The sequence below is a fragment of the Psammomys obesus genome, unplaced genomic scaffold, assembly GCF_907164565.1.
Source record: "Psammomys obesus unplaced genomic scaffold, mPsaObe1.curated_primary_1811, whole genome shotgun sequence".
In the NCBI taxonomy this organism is placed as follows: domain Eukaryota; kingdom Metazoa; phylum Chordata; class Mammalia; order Rodentia; family Muridae; genus Psammomys; species Psammomys obesus.
In genome coordinates this window covers 1-17,400 of record NW_026595472.1, presented here as the reverse complement: position 1 = coordinate 17,400, position 17,400 = coordinate 1, and the positions used below count along the sequence as shown (strand labels likewise).

Sequence of the window (17,400 nt, the reverse complement as noted above, 5' to 3'; positions counted from 1 at the left end):
ATTTTTTATTTAAATGTGTATGTTTTGCCTACATGTATGTTTGTGTACCATGTGTATGCCCAGTGCCTCCAGAAGCCAGAAGATGGTGTTGGATCCCCTAAAACTGGAGTCAGACAGTTGTGAGCTGCCATGTGGGTGCTAGAAATCATGCCCAGGTATTTTGGAAGAGCAGCCAGTGCTCTTACCTGCTGAACCATCTTCCCAGCCCTTAACAGTATGTTCAAAAAACCCCCAGGACTGAGGTAAGCCAATGCAGTAACTAAAAGCAAACAATGGGGCTGGGGACGCAACCCAGTATAGTATAGTGTTTTCCTAGAATGCATGAGACCCAGGGCTTAGCCCCAACACTTCACGAAACTGGGCACAGCAGAAAATGCTGCAGGCCCGGGAAAGCGGGGACACGATAATTAGGGATTTGGGGCACACTAATTAGTAGCACATGCCTGAATCCAGCACTAGGTAAAGACTCAGGAGGAGCGAAGTTCCAGCCAGCCTCAGCTACCTGAGCCCCTGAGAGGAAGACCAAGAGAGGATCTGGCAAGATGGCTTAGTGGGTAAGGGTACTTGCCATCAGGTGACCTGAGAACCATACAGCAGAAGGGACTGGACTCCCACAAGTGGTTTCTGACTGCTTTGTGCAGTGTGGTAAAGGCATACATACACAAAATATAAATGCAAATATACTAAAAGATTATATATATGTAAAATTAAAGAGGAAAAAATTAACATATAGATATTAAATTCTTGGGAGACAATTTCTGTTTTACATATTCCTTTAACAGATTTTAAAACTTCAAGTTACAGTCAATTGTGAATACCTACCGAACCAACTGCACCAAATCCAGTACTGGGCTGCCCAAAGAGACCTGTTCCTGTTCCAAATGCCGTCCCAGTGCTGGTGTTTGTAGATGTTCCAAAAAGACCTCCTGGCTGTGAGGCTTGGGTTACTCCAAACAGGCCCTGGAAAGGGTAATCTAGATTAAATAAAAACCAGTTCATAACAGTATTTGTTGTTGTTGTTGTTGTATTTTTTAACTCTAGATTGATAAAAAATAGTCACCACTGTTTGTTTTATTTTTGGTTCTTTCAGAGACAGTGTTTCTTTGTGTAGCTTTAACTGTCCTGGACCCGACTGCTGACCAGGCTGGCCTCAAACTCACAGAGATCCACCTGCCTCTGCCTCCCTGAGTGCTGGGATTACAGGCGTGCACCACTGCGCCTGGCGTCACCACAAAATTATCCAATTTTGTTTATAAACAAAATTCTTGAACATTTCTTTGCAACAATCCTAAAAAAGCAAGAATAAGGCAGTTTTTCCAAAACAGCCATTTCCAGCACAACGAGCTTCAGGTCCTGGGCACGTATTAATGCCTTCTATGAATTCATGTGCTCCAAGGTGTCGGAGTACATAGGGAGTTCCAAGAGTTACAAGATTCTGCCATCAAAACAATCAAAAGAAACCACCTCACCTTCTTCTCATCACTTTATAAACTAAGCATAGCTCACACCTAGAATCCCATCAAATATGAAGCTGAAGCAGGGAGATGATGAGCTGCAGGTCAACTGACCACACAGGATCATTAACAGCAGCAAACAAAACACAATCAGGAGTTTTATAATTCCAGGTATTTGATTATTAATGACATAAAGGATTTAACCTCATTCCTTTGCAGATGATAATCCGCTGTGGCAGTCACACCATCAAATTAGTTGTCTGTAAATGTGAGGGTTCATTTCTTTATTCTCATTTTTACTCATATGCTTCACTGAATTGTTGAGGTTTATCTCATGCAGCCCAAACTGGCCTTGAATGAGGTATAGATAACACAATCAATGCTATCCTTAGGCTCTTGATCCTCCTCCTCTCAAATACCAAGATTATAGTATGCTCAGGTCTATATTTTGATTCTTATAATGCCAATAACCACTGTCTTTACCTGCATTATTTTCTCTACAATCTCATCCACATACAGATATATCTGGACCATAAATACATGCAATGGACCAGTTTCCATAACTCCCTCCAACATTCTCGTATTTCATATTCTCATATTTTCCTCCTACTCCCTCTGGATCAACGCCAATGTCCCCAGGCATATAGCCTCAAAATAGCAACCTATAGCTCACTAAGCAAGCTCTTAATGATAAGCTATGCTCAAAAAGGAAAAATGACTTATCGAACAAAATCTCAATGTACTCACTGAGCTGAGACAAAAAATCCAGGTCTTCATTACTGAAAGATTTGTCTTCTTTCCCATACTTATTAACCTGAGTTCTAAAGAACTGCTATGGAGACAGCACTAACAAGCTTTAAACATGACTACTAGTCCCATTACTTAGCTTCACAAATAAGATATGGAGTTAACCAAGGGCCCGTTTCCTTACCATTGTATTGGTGCTCGGCTGTCCAAGGGTGCTGGTATTACCAAAGGAAAAGCCAGTACTTGGAGTGGTTGTAGCTTGGCCAAATGGTTTGCTGAAGAGACTGGTGGTCTGCTGATTCTGTTGGCCAAAGAGACCGCCTGGATTGGTTCCAAATCCAGTTGTACCTTTCAGAAAAAAGATTTAAAGACAGACTAAATAAATGACTCATCCTTTAAACAAAAACAAAACAAAACAAAAAAAAACTCATCCTTTGTGAAATCAACTTTTCTTCTATAAGGAAAAAATATTCAATCTATGTTTAAATTAATCTTGATAGAATGAGGCTTTTTCTTTATATCACTATATCCAGCTTAGTCTCTTATACATAGTACTTAAGAATAAATGTGTTCAACTGGGCGTAGTGGCGCATGCCTTTGAAGAGAGCTAGATTAATCACACTTCTTGGGAGGCAGAGGCAGGTGATCTCCGTGAGCTTGAGGCCAGTCTGGTCTGTAGTGTCCAGGACACCCAGAAATACAGAGTGAGACCAGGTCTCCAAAAAACAAACAAACAAAAGGAATTAAATGTGTTCTATGTTAAGTCAGAAAATACCAAGTTTTTCAACATTCAATGTTAAATGCAAATTAGATAAATACTATATTTGTGTATGTATTTCTCTAGAAAGCTATGGAAACTTTGTTACTTTTGTTTGCCTTTACAAAGATAAACTGGTGACTAAGGGAAAAACCTGGGAAAGAAGAGATCTTTGGTTTTTAGTTTTTGACAGGGTGGCCTCACACTTGACTATGTAGAAAAGATAATCTTAATTCTTGATTTTCACCTCCCAAGTCTTGTACACATAAACTACCCAGGGCAGCTACAATGTAAGCTTTGTATCAGAACTTGCAAAAGCAGAATTTTTACCAAATAACTTAGTCTTCACCCTAAATGCTTTCACATCCCATCCTGAATCAACTCAGTTACGTAATTAATCAGGGACACAACTCTGATTTAATGATTGATAATATACCGCTGGGAACTGAAAACAGGGCCTTATATATGACTGAGCTACACTCTCAGCCCCAGCCCTTTTAAAATCATCCTTGTCATACTGAAGTTACAATAGCTTTTTGTTTTGTGAGACAGGGTTGTTCTGTGTGTCTTACGCTGTCCTGGAACTCACTCTGTAGACCAGTCTGGCCTCAAAATCAATGACCCACCAGCTTCAGTCTCCAAGTGCTAGGATAAAAAGCGTACACCACAATCAGCAACAACTTTTCTACTACTCTGAACAAAGTAGTAATCTTCAGAATGATTCTCTACTCATAATCAAATGAGTTCCTTCAAAATAAATCTCAAGTGTTTCCCAAGCAAATAAAAAGTCACCTCTTGCTGGGTGATGCGCACATACACATACCTGCAAGCTTAACACTTGAGAAGCAGAGGACTGCCACAAATCTAAAGCTACCTTAACCTATGTAACATGTTCCAGACCAGCCAATTTCACATTGCAAGAGTGGCTCAAAAGTCAAGTTAAGATCCATCCACAAAGTCTCATTAAACACAGCCTAGAGTCCCCTCGAGTTTCTAACACTCTAATCTCTTCAGCAAAAATCTGAATTTTGCTGATCCTTCTGGCTCACACGTAATCCCAGCATCTGGAAGGCTGAAGGACTGCTTTGAGTTTGAGGACAACTTGAGTGAGAGTAAGACGCTGCTTCAAAAAAAAAAAAAGCCTCTAAAACCTTAGGGTTTTAAGACTCATCGTTTTAAGTTAGCTGATTTTCCCTAAAAATACAAACAGCCAGTTCTTCTACCTTCTTTGGGTAGGTTATTACTCAAACATCACCTTCTGAAATGGACTCTGTAGACACCTTCACTTACAACTGCCCCTCCCTACAAATAAATACCTCAATTTTTATCCACAGCTCTTGCAATAAAGTGACAGTCATGAGTTAATTCTATTTGACCATTCATTTTGTTGTTGTTGGTTGTGGGTTTTGTTGTTGTTTTTGGTTTCTGAAGACAGGGTTTCTCTGTGTAGCCCTGGGTGTCCTGGAACTCACTCTGTAGTCCAGGATGGCCTCAAACTCAGAGATATATGCCTTCCTCTGCCTCCCGAGTGCTGAAATTAAAGGCATGAGCCACCAAAGCCCAGTTTGACCATTCTTCTTTATGTTACAATAAAGTGCTTACTAGTTCCAAAGGCAGTTTTGTTCTGACCATATGAAAAGGCTGAATTAGTGGTAGAGGAGCTGAAGAGTCCTGTTGCACTGGACGTGGCTGGAGAAGACCCAAATAAGCCAGCCGTGGTACCTGCTCCCACTTGGTTCTGTGGGCCTTTCCGGTTAGCCTGATAATCCTCCAAACGAAGTTCCTGAAGGTTAAGTACGTTACCAAAATTAGCATATGGCAAAAAAATTACTTAGAAGAAATCTATGCAACAATCTCTTACAGAGCAACATAACTGATAAGTACAATGTTGAAGTACAAAGCATAAAGTAAGTGTCCCTCTATGGAAAATTCAGAGATTGGCAAAAACTGAGCAGCCAAGACGGGTTAATTTTGTAAGGAAGGGACTGTCATGAGGGGAGGGAACAAGAAGGGCATTTGGAATGTTGGATACGCTTTGTTTCTTTTTGTTTTCTCCATGTCACTTGATATGAATCCTTTCACTTAAGTGAAAAATGTATTAATCTAGATTTTAGAATTTTGTATAAATTTACTAAAAACTCATTTGTACCCAAATGTATTGTCACTGCCATGTTACTATCTAGCCAGAATAGAATAAGAGACAAGATGTACACAGTACACCTGTATGTGTGTGGAGATTATTATCCCAGCCTAAAATAAAGGTGTTCATAACAATACATAATCTTGAAAAAGCACTCTGACTAACGTCAGGCTTTTTGTTCAGACCCAATGTGAAGCACTTGATCTTACAAAGACTCACAAACATGTATGTTTTTATGTATAATCAAAACAGTCAGCTGATTTTTGGTGCTTCGTTTTACTGACCTCCAGTGACTTGCTTTCATACTCTTTCATAGCAGTAATACACTGATGCTTGGTACTGATGTTAGTGCTAACTCCAGCTTTGACCATAGTATCCGTCCCAGTGGGCGGCTGCAAAGAGAGACAAAGACACCATCTAAGCCCAAGCTTCCATGTTTACTTTCACAGACACACTTCTTCAATCACTGAACTTTAAAAAACTATTCCCTATTTCATTGTTTTGTAACAAGATTGGGCCAAGGGCTCAATATAGCTCAGTGGTGAGCGCCTGCCTAATGTGTAAAAGCTCGGGTTAAACTCCCATGCGCCTCACTACTTAAACACCGTTTAGGAGGGCATGGTGGCCCGTACCTAGAATCCCAGCACTCCAGACGGGGCCCTGAATACCAGGCCAACTTGAGTAGGCTACACAATAAACCATCTCTCAAACAAACTAAAAGATGAAGGTAGGCACAGTGGCACAAGCCTTTAGTCCTAACATTTTACAAGTTGAAATAAGATCACTTGAGAACTGAAATTCAGACCAGCCTGGGCAACATGTAAGACTCTCATGGCAAAACCAAATTGTTTTCAAGAATGCTTGATTAAAATACATGGCAACATTTCTGATTTCTCCCATGTATCACGAATCTTCATTTTTGTCTGTTTGTTTTTTTGAGATAAGGTTTCTCTGTGTAGCCTTGGCTGTCCTGGACTCACTTTGTAGACTGGCCAGGCTGGCCTCGAACTCACAGAGATCCACCTGCATCTGTCTCCCTGAGTTCTGGGATTACAGGTGTGCGGCACCTTGCTCAGCTTAACCTTCATTTTTAAAGATTAATTTTTATTATTTTTAAACGTGTGTAGCCATGTGTGCCTGCACGCAGATACGTACATGAGTGCACAAAGGCCAGAGGCCTTAATCTCTTGGAGTTAGAGAAGACAATTACATTTAGGTGCTGGGAACCCAATTCAGCACCAGATGGTGGTCCACAACCATCTGTTACTGCAATTCCAAGAGATTATGAAACCTTCTTTTGGCCTCACTGGGTACTGGAATGAACATGGTGAACATTCACACATGCAACAAATATTCACTCACATAAAATAAAAAACTTAAATTCTTATTTTTTAAAAAAATCAAAAATATAATATGCATTAATGGAAATAAGAACAATCTGACAAAACATACTATAAAGAAATACACAAATGGGGAAAAAAAAAAACCCTCTGTAATACATACATTAAATTTAATGGTAGTTCCTGTAGGTGCTGCTGTGAAACTACTTGGCCCAAAGAGAGAGCCAGATGTGCTACCAAAAGGATTAGAGGTGGTATTTGTAGTTCCAAAGAGTCCTCCACTGCTAGTACTGGTTCCAAAATCTGTAAATTAGAAAAGTGAGAACAGCAAACAGCTTAATGTTTAACACAGCTTGGAAACACAGCAGGATAATAGCAGCAGTGCTTTCACAGTGTCAAATCTTTGTAAGAGTCTCCTGAGTTGGGGCTGAAGCGATGACTCAGCTAGGTTAAGAGCACTGACCGTTCTTCCAGAGGACCCAGGTTCAATTCCCAGCACCCACACGGTGGCTTGCAACTGTCTGTAACTTCAAGATCTGACACCCTCACACAGACATACATGCAGGCACATAAAATAAAAACTGAATAATTAAAAAAAAAAAAAAAAGATTCTCCTAAGTAAATACATTTAAACTATATTTTACACGGACATGTTTCCAGGCGACAGCTTTCAAAGGTAACAAATCCAAATCCACGGGTTAGCTTAAATGTGCAGGTAGTTCTTAGATATTATAGACAAGACTAAAAAGAAACAGTACTTTAAAAGAATGAATGTTGAATGAAACCAGCTTTGTGAAAGACATTATCATAACAGACATCATTAGAGCATAGTTTGTTTTTATTTAGATATAATATACATGCACAAATTATCAAAATATTGGTCATGTAAGTGGTCCTATTCAAGCAACCAAACATAGATAGGTTAACATAAAATATGATCACTTGGGAGCTAGGGAGATGGCTCAGAGGTTAGGAGGAGCGGCTATTCTTCCAAAGGTCCTGGGTTCAATTTCCAAGAACAACATGGTGGCTCATAACCATCTATAATGAGATCTAGTGCCCTCTTCTGGTGTGCAGGCAGGATACTGTACAGATAATAAATCTTTTAAAAAAATGTGATCACTGCTGAAAAAATTTAAAATCAGAGGCCATTATATTGAAAGTAACTGAGAAGCAGGATCATAATTCAAATGCTTAGGAAGCTAAATGGGAAGGATTGCTTTCAGTTTAACACTAGCACTAACCACATAGTGAGCTCCAGACTCGCTGAGGCTACATAGTGAGACAGTCTCAAAAATCCAAAAAGAAAGTAATATAGAAACAGCAGACCCTAGCCAGGTGGATCTGTGAGAGTTCCCAGCCTGATCTATGTAGTAAGTTCCAATAGGCAGTGTTACATAATAAGAACCTGTCTCAAAGAACAAACAAAAAAAGTTTTTGATAGTTATGGTAGTTCGTGCCTATAACCCAGTTCTCAAAATGTAGAGATAGAGACCAGAAGTTCAAGGTCATTCAGAAGAGACCAACTCAGTCTGGGGAAAAAAAAATTATAAAAAGCCAAGCTCTAACACACTCGTTTATAATCTTAGCAGTCCATAACCAAACATGGGGAGGCAGGTCTAGGCGGAATTACCTACCAAAGGCAGCCTTGGCTAAGAAGGAGACCCTGTCTCAAACCAAGCAAGTAAATAAAACCTAACACAGAAGAAATGAATGACTGTTGGATGTAGTGGCACACATTAACCCAGGCACTCAGGAGGCAGAGGGAGGCAGACCCTGAGCCTGGCCTACAGAGGGAGCTCCAGGACAGCCAGGGACACGCAGAGAACCCCTGTCTCAGGGAGAAGAAGGCAGGCAGGCAGGAGGCTAGCTGTGAGCTGCCATGTAAATGCTGGCAACTGAACCTGGGTCCTCTGGAGAACATCCAGGCCTTTTCCCTGGCCCCAACTACCTTTTGTAAAATATGAGAAGTCATACATACAGTGCCAGAAATGTCAGTGAACAAGAAAAATTTGCCTGCCAATACTTAAAGTGATATCCTAATAACTATTATGAGCATTTTGATTTTGCACTGGCACATTTCTAACTAACTCTAACCCTAATATATAGTTTAAAGTTAGTAGGAATGTCTCTTCTGAATTAGCACCTTAAGAATGCACTTTTAGTGCTCACTTCGGCAACACAGATACTAAAAATGGAACGATAGAGAGATTATTAGCATGGCCCATGTGCAAGGATAACACCCAAATTCATGAAGTGTGGGAGAGAGGGATAGGGGAAGAAGAGTGCAAACGGGAGGAGACGAGGGAGGGGGCCACAACTGGAATATGGGGTGAATAAATTGTAGAAAAAAAAATAATAATAATAATAGAAAAGATCTGCATTTTAGCCTGGTCTACAGAATGAATTTCAAGATAGCCAGGGCTAGACAGAAAAAAAAAGCCATCTCAAAATAGATAGATAGATAGATAGATAGATAGATAGATAGATAGAATGATAGATAGAAATTTTGCATTTCATACAGCATGTTTAAATATTTCAACATCTGACCAGATATGGGGGCACAAGCCTGTAAAACCAACACTTGGGAGGGAGAGTCAGGTGAGGTCGCCCAGGGCTACATGAAGCTTTGCCTCACTCACAGACACACTGACAGTAACAATGTTGGTTAGTTAGCCACTCATATATTACTGTGCTCTTGTCCCATAAACAGCTTCAGCTCATAGGGCACACTTAGTGGCTGCCTTAAAGCTACTACAGAATAGTACTTCTACTTCAGACATACATGCAAGCAAAACAACAATGTACATAAAATAAAAATAAATCATGTTTTAAAAAAAGAAAGGTGGTTTTTAATTTCTTTCTTTCAAGCCCCCATCTCATTCTAAGAGATATATTTACTGCCCTCTTTTCCTGGTTTTGACTACTTCGTGGGAGACGAGATAGGTGAACATAGAGCAAAGAAGAGAACACATTCAATAAACAAATCAAACATTAAAACTATCAGAAGTACAAGTCCACAGAATGATGCCCTACTCACTCCCAAAGCCAGTTGGTTTGTTTTGTGCAAACGCATTGTTCTGGGATGAGAAAAGACTGCTCCCTGTACTTGCAGTTCCAAACAAGCTATTGGATGTTCCTGTTGATGTGCCGAATCCAAAGCCAGTGCTTGTGGAGGTTGCCGGCTGGCTAAATGAATTGGTACCAAACAATCCTCCTGAAGAGATGCAGGGGGAGAAAACAGTTTTATATAGACAGATTACAGTCACTAAGTGAAGTTCTATGGCAACTACATAAAAACCAGCTTTTCTTCCAGACAAAACCCTTTACCTGGTTTGGTCTGTGAATTTCCAAATAAGCCTCCAGTATTGTTGCTAGAACCAAATGCAGATGTTCCAAAAGCTCCTCCACTGGTAGTACCAAAGCCAGTATCTGAAAAAGCAAAATTCAGGGTCAATAATCAGAAAGTTTTTAACATTTCTTAAACACTCTGCATTAAGTATGACCACTAATGCAATTTGAAATCTTTCTCAAATTTCATCAAAATTCTCATCGGATAAAAATCAAGCCAAGGTATTTTACTCATTGTCTCCACAGGAATATGTCCTCTAAATCAAAAGGGGTAACTTCCCATTACCAGAGGGTACATCCCACTGGTGGAATACCTACCACACATAGACCCTGGGTTTGGTCTCTAGGGCTATAAAAAAGTGGAGGAGAGGGACCCCAAGCCTGGGGAATGGTGCTGCCCATAGTGGGCGGATCCTCCCCCACCAATTATAATGTTTACAATAATCCTCCCCAGACATCCTTACATCTAAAACTAAGCTTACTGATGTAAGCATAAGTTTACTGTGTAATTCAAATGCTGATTTCTGCAACCCTCGAATCTGGTTGCAATCCTTGTTCTGAGAATCTCCTGTCTCAACATTATGTAAACATTGCTCCCCAACTGTCCCCTGATATCAATAAAGCAGCCAATCATTGAGCATGGGAGAGAATAGGGCTGTACTTCCTTCCCTCCAAGAGAAGAAAAGATAGAGGGAGGAAGTCGGGGATTCAGCCATGAGCAGAGGTCCAGGAGACGTCAGAAGATTCAGTTGTAGCAGGAAAAGCCATAAAAGAACAAGTACCTCTGGGATTTACGCTGTGAGGAAGCAAGATTAGCTTAGAGGGTTAAGAATGAAGTTAAAACTGCTCAGTTGTTGTGGTGTGAAGCTTATTAAACAAGTAATATAAGGGTCTCAATTATTTAGGCAATAGCTGGGGTAAGTAAGAGAGAAACAAGAGGAACAAACACAATTTTATTAAAAAAAAAAACACTAACAATTCTCAATTATGTCAAATTAACAGTTAAAACTAACCATCACAGTGGTTCATGCCTGTAATTCCAGTACCTGAGAAACTGAGACAGGAGGATTGAGAATTGGAGGACAGCTTGAGCTACATAAAGAGTTCTGAGACGGGCTGGAGAGATGGCTCAGAGGTTAACCTGCTATTTTCCCAAAGGTGCTGAGTTCAATTCCCAGCAACCACATGATGGCTCATAACCATTAATACTGAGATCTGGTGCCCTCTTCTGGCCTCCAGGTGTATATGCAGGCAGAACACTATAAATACTTAATAAAGAAATCTTAAAAAAAAAAAAAAAAGAGTTCTGAGACATTTCAGGCTACAGTGATATTATATTCTCATCTAGAATGAGATCTGGTGACCTCTTTTCCCATGCAGGCATACATGCAGACAGAACACTGTATAGATAATAAATAAATAAATAAATAAATAAATAAATAAATAAATAAATAAATAAATAAATCTTGTTTAAAAAGACATTTTCTCCTCTTTTATTCTTTTTTAAAACTTACTTTGTCCAAATGTTGAAGTTGTGCCAAAGCCTCCTGTGCCACCCCCAAAGGGGGTTCCAAATGTTTTGTTAAACATCTTCAAAACGAGTGTTTGCTTCAGAAAGCTGTAAAAGAGAAGTTATTCTTTGAGACAATAAATTTGTTTCAAGGTATCTACCATTCTACAAATATTAGTTATGCCCATAGAAATAATAGCATGATACTCTTAATCAATATCCTAAAACCTCAATGATAAATTAAACACTATGAGATATTCATTAATCTGTACTCTTCCTAAAATGACTAGTACTGCACTGTGATAGTAACTTTCTGATCCTACCAAGGACACTTTCATGTGTGTGTTGAGTTGCTGGGCAATTTAATTTTAATTTTTATTATTTTCAGCGTGTGCAACCCTGCGAATGCCACAGCACATGAGAAAACAGAGGGCAGGAACAGGTCTTCTTCTATCACGTGGCGTCTGGGAGCTGAACTCATTCATCAGGCTTGGTGGAAAGATGACACATCTCACCAGCCCAGCTCACTTAAAACTTTCACCTAATTTTTGTTTTACTATCACAATGCAAATCAGTACAGACAGTACACATGAATCTGTGAGTTTGCTCCCCAGCACTGAACATGGTGGCACACACTCAAAATCTTAGCACTCTGGAGGTGGAAGCAATGGGGAATCATTCAAGGTCATCCTCAGCTACACAGAAGGTTCAGTCTATGCTACATAAGATCCTGTCCCAAAACAAAAACAAACCTTCAAATCTATGGGTAGTTTTTAACAAAAATACAGAAGAAAGTTATACAGCATATGATAGCATCAAAATTATAAGCATACCGTTATCCCAACTATCTGAAATATTTCCCTGGCCAGAGCTGGACGGACAGCTCAGCAGTTAAGAACATTTAAAGGCAGAGGCTGCACAGCTTCTGTAATCACCATTTACTTTTCAGTAGTGAGATCTACGTTAAGTTCCCTAACTTTAGCCAGATGTGGTGGCACACTGCCCATGACAGGCTACACAGAAAGACCTTGCTGGAACAACAACAACAACAAAAAGCCAAAAAGTAAATGGTAAATTTTATTTATACGTGTACTACCACATTTAAAATTTTTCATTTATTTAGGTTTTTGTTTGTTTGTTTGTTTTGAGACAGGGTTTCTAAGTAACCCTGGCTGTCCTAGAACTCACTCTGTAGACCAGGCTGGCTTCAGAAATCTGCCTGCCTCCCAAGTGCTGGAATTAGAGGCGTGTGCCGCCGCCGCCCAGCATACCCAGCGTACATCTTTAAAAATTCTATTTCATAACTAACACAGTTTGGACGCATGGACCATGAGTCACTCAAAACACAACCAGTTATATTGATTTTTTTCCAGGCACCTCCTTTTTTGGGATGCAGGGTTAGTTACAGTACTTAAAGTTATATAAAGTTTAGATTATAAATATCAATGTTAAATGTCAAGAGATGTTTCATTGCTACTTACCTTTATCATTACTTTTGACATGTGCTGTCTATAAACATACTTTAATCATATTCATCCCTCTCGTTCCCATTTCTTAACCTTATCCCTTCTATATCCCTATTAGTCCCCTTTTACTTTCATATGTCTGTCTGTCTCTTTTTTTTTTGTTTTTCAAGACAGGGTTTCACTATGTAGCCCTGGCTGCCCTGGATCTCAAGAGATCCACCTGCCTCTGCCTCCCAGATGCTGGAATTAAGGGGGAGTCCAACCATGCCCAGTATTTTCTAATTCATCTCCACACACAGCAATCCTTTTTTTTTTTTTTTTTTATCATCTATTACAACTTATTCAATTTGTATCCCGGCTGTGGCCCCCTCCCTCGTCTCCTCCTTCACACTCAGCAAGCTTGTTCATGTAAATCCGAAAGCTAAGCAAGGCGCATGCCACTCTTTAAAAGGTGGTTAATAACAATTTTTCCTCTGTGAAACATACCCTTCAAAGCATTTAATTGTACTTTGGGCTTTTGCTACAAGAGAGTCTGCACACTTTAAATCCCCCCCCCCCCCCGTGTGTGTGTGTGTGTGTGTGTGTGTGTAAGTAATAAGAGGCCTGGCTATCCAAGAATCTTTTGTAGACCAGGCTGGCCTTGAACCACTGACATCATCTGCCTCTGCCTCCCCAGTGCTAGGATTAAAGTGTCACCAGGCCTGGCAAGATGATCAGGAAAGAGTTCAAGAAGCTTAATTAACAACCCTAGGTACTCAGTAAACTTGAGGCCAGCCTAGGCAGAGGTGCCATCACAAAAAAAACCTAAACTAGTGAAAAATCATTCATTTCCTTACTCTGCTGTGTAATACCACTGATTCAGTGAAAACTGCCCACCCTTTACCCTTGCTGCTGCCAAACAACCCAATTCACTTTACAAACCCCAGTTTCAGTATGTACCTTTTACAAGCCTATGCTAACTATCTAGTGATGGCGTCCTCCATAGCACAGTATAAAGTCTTAGTACATACGGTCATCTTGACCCTTACTTCCCACGCTAGACACCGGGAAACACTAAACCAGGAAGACTTTCATTAGCCTGGAATGAAAGCCTTGGACCAGCTGCTGTACTAGCAGACAGCCTTCAGCTGTCAGTCCTTCTCAGAACTGCTTCCACTCAAGACTGCCTTATCCAAGGTCGTCCTTCCTTCCTGTGACGGTGTAATTTCATGGCCAGTGCTAGAATTCTTGGGACTCAGTATAACTCCAAAGGGCAGGTAATTTCAGCTTTTAAAATTTTTGTGGGCTAGGTTAACACCTTCACCAAGGTTGGCTGATACAACATCACAGTGCTACAAATATAGTTTAGTGGTAGAGTGCTTGTTCAGGGTCCTAAATTCAATTCTCTTCTACTACTGAAAAAATAAAAAAAAAATAAATAAAAATTCAGTACATAAAAATAAAGACAGCATCACACTGGTGAGAAGGTGTTAATGGTTGCCTACTGTCTGTAAGGCCCTACGGTCTCTCCCATTTCCACGTATACTCAAACATCATTTCCCACTTCTTTCTCACTTCTCTTACAGGTGATGATATCAAGAAAATTTCCTAAACAACATCTAATGACTATGCCCAGTTCAAAGTCTGCTGCCAAAGGCACTCAACTTTATCCCAATGAACCTGCCAACGGACAATTATCTATTATGGTTGATGTGCAGGGTACAGACATCTAAGGCCGCCCTCAAACTTTCCATGTAGCTCAGACTGACTTTGAACTGCTAATCTCCCTGCCTCTATGTCCCAGTGAAACTGTTTGGGTTTGGGGTGGGGTAGGATTCCAGGTGCCCCCACCCCAAACCCAAACAGTTTCTCTGGGTAACAGCCTTGGCTGTTCTGGACTTTGTAGACCAGGCTGGTGTGCCAACCACACCCGGCTGAATTCCAGGTATTTGACACTATTTTTGAGACAAGATCACATTTAGCCCAGGGATTAAAGGCCAGAGCTACCACTAGCTGGCAATTTTAAACTTTTTTTTTAAGAAGGAAGATAAATAGAAGCTGCTCTATAAAGTAAAGAGCAGGAGGTGTAGAACTCCCACTAGTCCAACCCTCCAAAGCAGCTTAGGGGTTTTAGGGAGGTTGTCTTCCCCCCCCCCCCTCCCAAGACAGGGTTTCTCCGTGTACCCGTCTGTCCTGAAACTCTCTGTAGACCAGGCTGGCCTTGACCTCACAGAGATTCACTTGCCTCTGCCTCCCAGGTGCTGGGATTAAAGGTATGAGCCACCACCGCCTGGCTAGCTCAGGGTTTTTAATTGGTGTGAAAATCACTATGCTAGATTAGAGGCCTTCAAATTGGGACCCAAGCATCTAGAAGTTCAAGATTTATTTTTTGGCTGATCCATGGACCCCAAATTTCTTTAATAAAACTACAATGGCTGGACCTGGTGGTACTACCTATAATATAATCTCAACTTCTAGAGAGGGTGCAGAAGAGGACTCCAAGTTAAAGGCTTTTCTAGGGTACAGTGAGTTCAAGGCCAGGCTAAGAGACTTACACCCTAACTCAAGTAGTAGAAAGAGAGCTAGGTTGGGGCAGTGGCAGCAGCCCACATCTTTAATCCCAGCATGTGGGAGGCAGAGGCAGGTGGATCTCTGAGTTCCAGGACAGTCAGAGCTACACAGAGAAACCCTGTCTTGAAAAACTAAAAATATGAATAAATAGAGAGCCAGGTATACACCAGTGACAGAGCATTTGCTGAACATATACTGTGGCCCTAGGCTCAATCCCCAGTCAACAACAAAAAACTAGAACCAAGGCAATGGTCCCAAACTTTATGAACTCTCATTGCATTCTTCACTACCACCCAGTACACTTAAGACTGTCCTTAGTGAGCAGCAAGAAGTATTTAGAATATTATTTCTCAAAATCTTTTTACTACTCTGTGTAATTGTTTTTCCAAATTCAATTAGAAGTACTTAAAAGAACTTAGGCACAGTGAGACATGAGTTGATTCAAGGAAAAACACTTCTGTTATTACTTTGGATAGCTATTTTCTTTGTCATGGAATACCAGTATCAACAAATGAACAATGAACCATGGCTAACAACCAGAACCACAGATAGAAACTCTACTTTAAAAGAAAACAAAGCAAAAATTAGACTTTTAGAAACTTGTCTAGAAGCTTATCAGCTACCACCCTCCTTTTAAAATTTGTATTTATTTTTATGTGCATGGCTGTTTTGCCTACATACATGTCTGTGTGCATGTGTGCTTGGTGCACAAGCCCAAGAAAGAGTGTGTGATCCCCAGGACTGTAGTTACAGGGGGTTGTTTAGCCACCACGTAAGAGCTCAAATGCAAACCCTAGTCCTCCAGAAGAGCAGTCAGTGAGCTTAACCACAGAGATCTCTCTCTCGCACCCCCTCCTTTTCACAAAATACTTGTTTATTCAATGTGCATGGCCACCCTGTCACTTCTGCGGCCTGGGGCAGGTGGAAGCCGGCAGGGTCACTGCCTTCCCTGAGACTGCAGTCACAGACGGTGCGCAGCTCCTAAGCACAAGCCACATCTCCAACACCCTCCTTTTTCCCAAAGGCAGCTTTCATTAGTCCCAGGCGGAGTCTCAAACTGGATTATTTTGCCAGGGATGACCTTAAACTTCTGTGCTGGTTAGTTTCTACCATCAACTTTACACAATCTAGAATCACCTGGAAAGAGAGAATCTCCCGCCACTGAGGAGTCCAGACTAGCCTGGCCTGTGGGAAAACGCCTTGTGTGATGACTGACCCAGGAGGGCTCAGCCTACCTACTAAAAAGCAGCAGAACCCTCATGAAGAAGTGCTGTACAGTGAGAACCAGTGGGCCAGCCGGCAACAGCTGTTTCAGTTCCTGCCTTAAATTCCCTCACAGATGGGCTGTGACTTGGAAGTGAGAGCTGAAGTAACTCTTGCTTCCCCCAAGACACTTTTCGTCATGGTATTCTTTACAGCAATAGAGAAGTTCCCGCCGCCACCTCCCAAGGGCCTCTGTCACCAGGTCTGTTTTATCAAGTCTGCGGATAGAAACCAGGGATCAAACATTACACTAACTAATCTGCTCTGTCAGCTCCCAGCTTCTAAACTTCTTGTTGCAGGACATGGTGGCTCAAGTCTTTAGTCCCAGGGCCCAGGGAGGCAGAGGCAGGCAAATCTCTGAGTTTGAAGCCAACCTGGTCTACAAAGTGAGTCCAGGACAGCCAAGGCTACACAGAGAAACCCTGTCTCTTAGAAAACCACCACCAACAACAAATTTGTTGTTGCTTTCAGACAGGATCTCACTGTATCCCTGGCTGGCCTGGAACTTCATCTGTATAACAGGGTGACCTCAAACTCCCCAGAACTGTAATTGGAGGCCTGTGCCATCACACCCGTGGCTGAACTTCCTAAGTGAGAATACTGAGGTGGATCAATATAGTAACAACTGTTAAGCTGGGCGCTGTGGCGTGAACTTGTAATCTCAGCGCTCAGGGAGGCAGAGGTAGGAAGATCTCAGCGAGTTCGAGGCCAGCCTGGTCTACAAAGCGAATCCAGGACAGCCAAGGCTACACAAGAAACCCTGCCTCAAAAAACAAACTAACTAACTAACTAACTAACTAACTAACTAACTAACTAACTAAC

General features: G+C 41.1%; 1 protein-coding gene and 1 non-coding gene across 5 annotated transcripts in view; one reads left to right on the top strand and one right to left on the bottom strand.

Annotated features, from left to right (window-relative positions):
• LOC129685762 (nuclear pore complex protein Nup98-Nup96) overlaps positions 1–11,410 on the bottom strand; it is a gene marked incomplete at its 3' end in the record, with an annotated part of 60,565 nt that extends 49,155 nt beyond the window's left edge. For all 4 annotated transcript variants that reach the window (XM_055619264.1, XM_055619266.1, XM_055619265.1 and 1 more), the window contains 8 exon segments: positions 823–960; positions 2,386–2,549; positions 4,561–4,741; positions 5,383–5,490; positions 6,602–6,741; positions 9,479–9,655; positions 9,769–9,870; positions 11,304–11,410. In XM_055619264.1, the coding sequence (XP_055475239.1) occupies positions 823–960; positions 2,386–2,549; positions 4,561–4,741; positions 5,383–5,490; positions 6,602–6,741; positions 9,479–9,655; positions 9,769–9,870; positions 11,304–11,379 (1,086 nt within the window).
• Positions 8,603–8,709, top strand: LOC129685763 (U6 spliceosomal RNA). The gene has a single exon (XR_008721537.1). It is a non-coding gene; the product is annotated as a U6 spliceosomal RNA (small nuclear RNA).
• Positions 11,411–17,400: the final 5,990 nt, after the last annotated feature.